The following is a 9,077-nucleotide window of genomic DNA, read 5'->3' as shown; positions in this document are numbered from 1 at the left end:
GTAAGAATTACAAGCGATAAGTAGGTGTACACCGTCATACATTGTACACGATGGTGAAAATATGCGGGACGCGTTCACTCGGCTAACACGGCCCGTTCCAATGGAACAGCTCGAAGCTACAAGTGCGTTCTGGCTGCGTCGCGCAACTATCCAGCGATCGCACACACCGAAACGGCGAGGTAGCGGGGGCAGGGCTCGGTCGATAAATTTTCCTCTCGTCACGTTTGGAAATTGATTTCTCGGCCGGTTCGGCGGGCAGCTAGGGTTCAATTGTTGCGGATAAAAAGGGCCGTGGAGAAACGGGGCAGCGCCGGGGGAGCAGTTTCTGGTGCAATTAAGCGGCGTAACCAATTGTCTCGGTCCCATTTCGCAGCCAGCGATCGCGGGTCGAGCACGGATCGGCGGTTAAAAAGCGAGGAACGGTATATAATGCGATTTGGTGTAATGCGCTCGCCACGACACGGCTCCTTGTGGCTCGTAGCGAATCCAATTAGGCTTGCGACGGTCGGGCAAAAACATTCGATCGGGAATAAAACCGGCATCGGAGCCACCGGAGACAGCCCTCCCGAGGACTCGTTTCCCCATTCGGCGAGCCGCGTATAATACACGCGCTCCGATCAATCGTACGTTTTGTGTCGAAGGCGAAGGGGGCTTATAATCCACGTATACAGCGCGGTGATTCTCGCGCGCCCGCGTTCGTCCAATGTATATCTTCTAATTTCGCTCGGCCATTAGGAGGCCGGCGCGTATCTTAGCCCCTAAAAATTTATTGCCCCGACGGGCAGATCCCGATACCCGTGAAATCGATTACGCCTCAACTCCACCTTTCCATCTGCCTCGCCACTTAGGGTGTGCAAAAATGCCGGATGATCAAAATCCTGCCCCGGGAGGCGCTCCACGTATTTTCGCATCCTTTTTTCTTCTCGTTTTTGATAGAGGGAGTAACATTTTTTTTTTTTTTTTTTGGATAAGATAGGGAGGTAATTGAAATTCTGGGAAAGCTTGGAAGTTTTAGAGTGAAGTGGTTTTGGAACGCTGCGCTTCTTTTTAAAAAAGGTTGGATATTATTGCGTGGAGCAATTTGGATTCGTGGGAAAGAAACACTCGAATAATCACGTGTACCGATCGGATATCGTTTGAAACTGAAACTCGACAAAAGAGGATGTTTCATGCGTGACGACCCCAATGTAAATCGCATTTTTCAATCGGGCGAAACGGAGTAATAATAGCCCCGAACGTGAGATCGTTTCTCTCTTCTGAATTACCCTGTATGCACCGGCCGTTCCGTGCACGGCGAAAGAAGGACGAAGAGGAGGAGCAGCAAAAGAAGACGAAGAAGAAGCAAGAGAAAAGCCGAGAAGAGCCGTAAGAGATAACAATGGGCCATTTGTTAGATGGGGCCCGTCCCTCGACACGCGGACTACAATGGACACTATTATCAACTATTCATTGAGCGCTCTGTTAAACCTGTTGCTTGATGGATCCAGAACAGCCCCCGTGGTCCCTCGAGGACCCGTCGACTTGACCTTTAAAAATGAAGATATCGCCGCGGAGATTTCAAGACTCTTCGCATGCGTCAGCGGGAATCCTTAAAAATCACCCACCCGGCTAAATCGCCGACCCTGAAACAGATTATCTGGAATAATCCCTTGTAAAATAGCGATGCTAATCAGGATTCGAAAGAGTTCTGGAACTTTTCAATAGGTCTATTTAAAAACATGGACTGTGGAACTTTTTTTTAAAAATGTTCTCATATTAGAAGTTCCCGTGAGAACTGATAAAGTAAAAGTTCTAGCTGCGATGGAACTTATAAAATATAAAAATAAAAATTTCTCTATAACAGGAACAGATATTTTGCTCATCGATATTAAAAAAGTTCTCAATCGTTGTAACAAATACTGAATACTATTCAGTGAATAGTACTATAAAAATAATAAATAATTATTACACTTAAATTGATATTCTGAATGTGTTATTTACTTGTAATATTTACCTACGCATATCATTTCTACGCAGATATTACAGAATTTTTGTGTACTTTGGTTCATGTCAGTTATAAAAAAATGTTACTTAGCTATTATTCTGACAAATTTTCTTTCCTATCTAATACTTCGTATGAAACTATTAATTACTAATGCTGCGATTTTCATACCTTTTATTAAATAAACACGAAGAATATTGTTAAATAAAATTATTACTTATTACTTTAGTACTTTTCCTTATCTTATGGAGCCTTTTTTACTAAATGTCTAATTAAAAATCTAATAAGTTCTAATTACTAAATGTCTAAGTAAAAATCTAATATAACTGTTTCCATGGAACTTTTATTATATAAGTTCTAAAATATCTGTTCCATGAGACCATTTTCTAAGAGAAGTTCCTAAAATTTCTCTAATAAAAATGCCACAGGAACAGATATTTTCTCAAACGAAACATATAACTTCTAACAGAATTGTTTAAAAAATAAGAGTTCCAGAACTTTCTCGATCCCTGAATTACTAATCCAACTACCATCTCGCTAGATTTGCAACACCTAAATTATCGTCGCTTCCAATAACGCCGCTTCTCGAGCGCGTCAAATTGAATACAGCTATTTTACCAGTTCGCGAAGTTCCTGCTCAAGACAATTCACCACTCAGGAGTCTCGGCCAACACGGCTATCGCGTATCATGTATTATTCATCGACTGGGGGTCCATTCGAATCCCGTGGTCGGAAATAGTGATGCAGTCGCCGGACGTCCCATCGTTATGCGCCTGTTTTCTACTTTCGCCTCGATTTCGGATATAGTCCTAGGAGGACCCGCGTTTCAAAAGAAGAGGATCCTAAGTAAGCTTCGTCATCGTTAGAAATTATGTTCTCGCTTCGAATGGATTTCTGCCGAATTTACCATCCACCGCGGGGCACCGTTCTGTGTTTGAAGAGCCCCGTGTGTACCTTTCGCACCTGTTTGTAGAAAGTTTCTGGCGATCGCCGGTGTTCCGCGGACGGATCGATCGCGAAGAGAGCCAGCCCACTCGTCTACGCTAGGCGCGAAAAATGTTTGCGGCCCGACCGACCGCAAGCGGCGGAGTGTAAAATCGTGCATGTCGTATATAGCACGGCACCTAACAAGCCGGCCTTTGTAAAGGATTGCAAAACGACCATGGAAGTGTAGTCGAAGATTCGACGGGGAGAATGCCGCGCTAAGAGGAGCTCGCGGACACGCTGAAAACGATGAAATTTTTCACGGCATGGAATGACCCTTAAAAATGCGGACGATTTTTTTGTTATCAGATAAATAAAACTGAAACAGTGGATCTTCAGTTTCCAGAGTCGCGGTGCGTAGCACGGCCGTGCAAAGAAAGAGGAAGCAAGAGCCTTCAATCGATCTAACTTTTTGCACCGAAGGTCTGAACGCCCGATAAAAAGTTGGAGGTGACTCACCCCACCCGGCACTGTCGCAATTTTATTCGTGCCTGGTAATCCCGGCCCCAACGATCCTCTCGATCGTTCCACGCTCGATCGATCGGTCTCGGACACGTCGCGGGCGTGCACGCGAAGTACGTACAAAGTATATTCGGAAGTGAGGCAGGGATAGCGGCGGGAGGTGGTAGCCAGGAGAGAACAAAGTCCGACCTGCAACGCGGTAAATTCTCTTTGCCGAATGCAAAGAGACAGAGCTGATCGGGCGGGGGCGGAGGCGGGCACGAGGAGCGGGAGGGAAGAATAGAAGAGCGAAGTACGAAAGAGAATGGAAAGAAGAAACGAGGAGGGGACCCCCGGCCAAAGACGTTTAAAAACTGGTTCCTTCCGCCGATCTTTCTTTTCACCTTATTTGCTAATCCGAATTCTGATTTCCATATATCCGCGTATACGATATTCCAGAGTCCCGTGAAGAGGCAGATCGGTACCGACTGGCGGGCCGTAAAATACCGCGGACGGGTCTCTGCCTCTCCGATTCGCCGGTAGATAAATCCGCCAGATGTTTATCGGCAAGATAAGGCCGGCTTTAATAAAATCACCGGACAGCCGTCGTGCCAGATAAACAAGGAACTGGATCGGTTGGCAACAGCAGCACTGCGCTGTAATTAAGCACACATGAAGTCGATTGTTCTCGATCGGTCGAGCTGTCTCGCCGGTGAACTAAAGTTCACGGCCCCGACTCATGGGAATCGTACCGGGGCATAGTAAAGCAGCCGCTGCTATTCGAGTTCGAAACGAAATTAATTTCCCGCTCGGGCGATACCTATCCCCGCAATTACGAGCAAGTGGAAGAAGAATCGTTAACGAGAGTAACAACAAGAAAAAAGAAGAAGTGAAAGTCACGGGGCAGGGAGGACGATCGATCGACACTCGTGGGGGAGAAGCGGACGATATCGACACTTGTGATCGTTGTGCACGCACCCTAATCCCCGGAACGTATCGGGACCCTTAAAGAAGATAGAGATCTCGCGTCGCGGTCTCACGGGCAAGAAGACGGTCTGCTGCTGCTGCTGCTGCTGCGGCTGCTGCTTCTTCTTCGGCTGCTGCAGGCCTTTTCTCATTGAGTCAGTCAGTCAGTCAGTCAGTTTGCCGCAGCGACGCGGCCCCTACGCACGTGTGTAAATGCTCGTCTCGTTGGCTCGGCGTCGCGCGAGTACGGCCGGACCTGCATTATCGACGGAGCGGGGCGGCTGTGCGCCAACGAGCGAACATCGGCAATTGGTCGTCGGTCGATCGGTCGGTCGATTGCGAGTTTGATCCCCACTGAACCACCGGCCGCCGCATCGTCGGCTCCTCTCCCCGGCTGTGCCAGACTCGTTAGATCGCGTGCGTGAGAACGTGCCCGTTTCGTCTCGAGCTTTTGGCTGTGAAATCCCGAATTTCACGGGTCGAATCGCGGCGTGTTCCCCTCGATCGCCTCTTACGCGCACGTACACGTAGGCGCGCGCGAGCGCTCGCGCGCCCACACCGAGAGCGGAGGCAGGCACACACTGGCCGACGAGCCAGCAGGACCGTGGCGAGAAAGGGAGACAGAGGCAGAGAAAGAGGGATAGATTTAACCGTAGCCACAAGGGGGGCTAGTCATAAACCGTGCAACACCTGGCGGCACGTCGTTAATTATGCAGTGGGCCGCAGCCGCCCTGGCCTCGGCGGCGATCGCTCTGCTCCTGGACACTGCGGCCGCGAGGCATCACCATCGCTCCGGCAATGGGCACAAACCGACCGGTGACATCTCCCTTTGGATCGACCAGCAACAGATTAAAATGTTCAGCGGTGAGTTCCCCATTACGCGCAGGCCGGCATCGAACCTTCCGCGGAACCTTCGCTCTGGCATCGATTACCGGAGATATATCCTGCTATCTTCTTTCTTCCTTTTTGTTACTCGTCGAGAATTTTAGTGGCAGGTTTCAAGCAGTAGCTACTGATTTAAAAAGAGGCTCCGACAGAGTTCGTGCCACTTTTTAAGTACTGGTTTGACTGTCGATAGTAATTGAATACTAACTTAAGTGCTCGATTGTTGAATCTTGTGTGTATTCGTTGCGCCGATCTATCTAGTTTAGGCAGAGATTTGTTAATCATGAAAGAACCTGCAAGGATAAAACTTTTTTTAAATAGTTTCAATGATCGCAATGTTTAGGTAACGGTGTATGTGATCTAGATACTTGAAAAGGGGCAACGGCGTGATCGACTTTCTTTCTATCACGTTTAGGGCTCGAAATGGAAATATTCGCGATCACAGAGGGCACGGTGTTGTCTTATCTTCTGGATCCCGAGTTCGAGAGCAAACTGCCGATCATCCCGAGCGAAGTGACGTACGTGAACTTCACGTGGAAATCTGGCGCGAAGAAGTACTATTATAATTTTTATCGACTGAAATCCTTCGACGAGTCGATCCTCAAGACTCCATCTATCACGATCAAACCGCAAGGAAGAGTGCCCAAGCGGCCGAAGGGTAAGAATTCGCATTTCTCTCAATTTTCATTGAAGCTTTGAAATCTTATTAATTTACTAGTCGATAAATAGCGTGTGTATTAATTTCTTTTGCGATGGACTTGTGCCGGTTCTTATCGCAGAATTCAGTGTCCTCCTGCCCTGTTCCGGTAACAACTCGGGCATAGCGCAATTGGGCATCGGCCTGATGATCGAGACACGCAAGGGGAAACCTTTAAACGGGACACCCCTTCGCCTTAACCTGAGAAAAGAATGCACCGTGCGCGGTGAGTGCCGCGATTCGCGCCCACGATCATCACGATCTCTCTACTTACGCGCACAGTTCTGTATCAGCAATAATTGGTCGCCTAATTCGCTGCATGCCTCGAACGGAAACAGTCGATAGAATCCGAGCACTCTTGTTCGCGGCGCTTTTCCGTAAACGGAGGTGCGTGTAAATTTCGAATCAGTACATCGACTGTTTCCATTTAACCGATAATTCTATAAAGCACTTTTGCAAAGCATGGATCCACGCTGGTCTTCAAGCGCGACGAAGCAAGTTCCCCAGCCTATTTGCATGCCTCTTATCCGTGGTTCACAATTGCCTAATTAGCTTCTGCGGCCGAATGAATGCATGGCTGTTCTGCCTTCGAGATATCCCCGAAATTTATGCTAATAAAGGTATTTTAAGTGACCGATGCGTTCCTTAAACGACGGCCAGTATATGCAATAATTGCTATTATCTGCTTAAATTCGAGTGGGCGTAGCGGAAAATAATCATTCGATGCCGCTTGTGTTTCCTCCCCGCGATAAATCGTCGCTGCCTATGGCACAGAGGTGGCAATCAATGAAATGTAGATTATGCATGGGACTTGTGCTTGCGACAGTGTGCATGGAAACCGCGTGCTCTCGTTTAAATACTTTTATTATTACACTTATCATCTCTGTTGAAATTTTCATTTAATACCAACGACAGGAAAGTCTTAAAATACTTTTATTGCAGAACCCAATCCTGGACCTTGCCCGGATGGATACTTGGGACCACCCCATTGCAAAAAGGCACTATGTTATCCGAATTGTATGAATGGCGGGAATTGTACAGCTCCTGGTATTTGTTCGTGTCCACCAGGATTTCAGGGACCATACTGCGAAGGAGGTATTTTGAAATCAACACAGAACACATAAAACATGAATTACTTTATTTTTTTTTTTTTTAAACTGATAATACACTACAACGTAATACTAGGCAGCGCGTATACACGATACGATAGTCGAGCAAATTATATAACTTTTGATATCGATATAGCGGTCTTACAACCAAGCTTAATAACACTTGTTAAAGCCTGATAGAACGGCGCTTGTTCCGCGCCGTGGTCGATGCCCGTGTCGTGATGCTCTTGCTCTTCGTCCCGAAACTTTTTGATTGTTTCTAGTATTTCTTCATCCACATCCTCGCATTCCATTAACGTACGCAATTGGTCGTTGTAGTGTTCTGTGATAACTGTCTCAACAGCCACAGTACAAGCCATAGCTGCTTTCTCTCCCATAATAGCTGTACCGGCGCCAAGAACGAAGCCGGCAACATTCCAGACAGGTGTCAAGACAGTGGGTCTTACACGGTGTTTTTTTATTAAGTCTTCGAATTTCGCACGATGCTTTTTCTCTTGCTCCCACATGTGCTGAATGGTTGGACCAACAGGAGTGCTACCTGTCTTGCGTATCCACATTAGACTTAAGTTTATCCTTGAGGAAACAACTAGCTCCTGATATTCTTATATTATTTATACCTAAAACAGCCATTTGGCCGGCATATATCCTATCGGCTCCTAATTCTCCAGCATGATCTACCCTTATAACCGAATCTAATAGCTTCCGCGACTTAGTAGTCCCCGAAGCTGCCGATGTACTGGCCAGTCGAACTCCGAGCTGCTTTAAGCGCAGCATTCTTCCTACAAACTTGAAAAAGAAATTTCTCATCGCAACCGTCACCTGAAGCTTTGTTGTACCTTCGCTAAAGTGTAATGAATTCTAGGTATATGCGCGGAGAAATGTTTGAATGGCGGGAAGTGTGTACAAAAAGACACATGCGAGTGTCCGAAAGGTTATTTTGGATTACACTGTGAATTTTGTAAGTTATACAAGTCCTACCAATAATGCTCCAAGCAGAAGTGCCGTGCCCCCGTAACGAATCTCTTTCTTTTAGCAAAGTGTGTAATACCCTGTTTAAACGGAGGGAAGTGTAAAGGTAACAATCTCTGTAGATGTCCAGCTGGTTTCAAGGGTGACCATTGCGAAATTGGCAGACGATCCCCGCAACGTTCCGCTTGCACAAGAGCATGCAGGAATGGAACTTGCCAGCCTGACAATACGTGTCTTTGCGAAACTGGTTGGTTCGGGAAACTGTGCAACAAGAATAAGCCCTGGGCTTGAAAGTAGAAAGGTATTTTTCATCGTGGTATTGCTTCTACAACCAATTGGATCGATGCGACGGAGTCCAGTAAGAAACTATAAAAGAATCCTTTGTACGAACCTCGCGACGAACTCGCTAATTCTCATACTTAAAATGATATTACACGCTCAAGTATTATTTTCGTGAAATGAACGAATGATATAACAGCATTTCTAAATCTAATTGGTTTAATGCCACTCGAAGTAAGGTGTATAGTTAGGAATTTACCCCACCCCAGATGTGATATGTAAAGTTGCTTTACAACATTTTATACTATTAAATATTATTTTTAATAATATACTTTTATATTGTTAGATTTATTGTAATAATTGTAAAAAAAAAGAATAAAATTGTATTTTTACCCGAAAGATTGGTATCGTACCGATGCTATATAAATCGCCGCAACAATCGCGTGCCGCTTCGAATCACTTTGACATTCGGAATACAACAAATTTCAATTCCCATAGACTATTTGCGACAACAACGCCTGGTCACAGGGACAGAGAGATTAAATAGAAGAGAATAGTAATTGCTCTACCGAATGATGGAAACGCATGAATTTAGTGGAATACCTACGGAAACGTGGTTCGTGGCGATACGTCAAAACAACGAGTGCGACGGAATCGTGGAATCGTCGGTCCGCCAAGAAGTTTCAGGCCCTAGGAGTTAGGTTAGGCTGAGACTCGGCAACATCGTTCCAGGAACGCCGTGCAGCAGGAGTCACGTGTTTCAGGG

At 46.3% G+C, this 9,077-nt stretch overlaps 2 protein-coding genes across 4 annotated transcripts; one reads left to right on the top strand and one right to left on the bottom strand.

Moving 5' to 3' along the window:
• Nucleotides 1–3,703: 3,703 nt before the first annotated feature.
• Nucleotides 3,704–8,710, top strand: Shf (WNT inhibitory factor 1). Of its 2 annotated transcripts, XM_076811241.1 has the most exons (6): nt 4,264–5,236; nt 5,673–5,915; nt 6,037–6,180; nt 6,897–7,049; nt 7,926–8,021; nt 8,097–8,710. In XM_076811241.1, exons 1-6 carry the CDS (start codon nt 5,083–5,085, stop codon nt 8,321–8,323), a joined length of 1,017 nt encoding a protein of 338 aa, XP_076667356.1. In that variant the 5' UTR covers nt 4,264–5,082; the 3' UTR covers nt 8,324–8,710. The 2 variants fall into 2 exon arrangements, with proteins under 2 accessions (XP_076667358.1, XP_076667356.1); XM_076811243.1 differs by lacking the exon at nt 6,037–6,180 and having other exon boundaries at nt 3,704–5,236.
• Coq7 (ubiquinone biosynthesis protein COQ7, mitochondrial) lies at nt 7,073–9,067 on the bottom strand. Of its 2 annotated transcripts, none has more exons than XM_076811244.1 (3): nt 8,919–9,067; nt 7,681–7,849; nt 7,073–7,601 (listed from the first exon to the last, which is right to left on the bottom strand). In XM_076811244.1, exons 2-3 carry the CDS (start codon nt 7,835–7,837, stop codon nt 7,174–7,176), a joined length of 585 nt encoding a protein of 194 aa, XP_076667359.1. In that variant the 5' UTR covers nt 7,838–7,849; nt 8,919–9,067; the 3' UTR covers nt 7,073–7,173. The 2 variants fall into 2 exon arrangements, with proteins under 2 accessions (XP_076667359.1, XP_076667360.1); XM_076811245.1 differs by lacking the exon at nt 8,919–9,067 and adding an exon at nt 8,705–8,885.
• Between the last annotated feature and the right edge of the window lie 10 nt (nt 9,068–9,077).

The sequence above is a fragment of the Andrena cerasifolii genome, chromosome 4 (assembly GCF_050908995.1).
Source record: "Andrena cerasifolii isolate SP2316 chromosome 4, iyAndCera1_principal, whole genome shotgun sequence".
Lineage (NCBI taxonomy): Eukaryota > Metazoa > Arthropoda > Insecta > Hymenoptera > Andrenidae > Andrena > Andrena cerasifolii.
The sequence above is the reverse complement of the archived record's forward strand: the minus strand, read 5'-3'. Positions and strand labels throughout refer to the sequence as shown.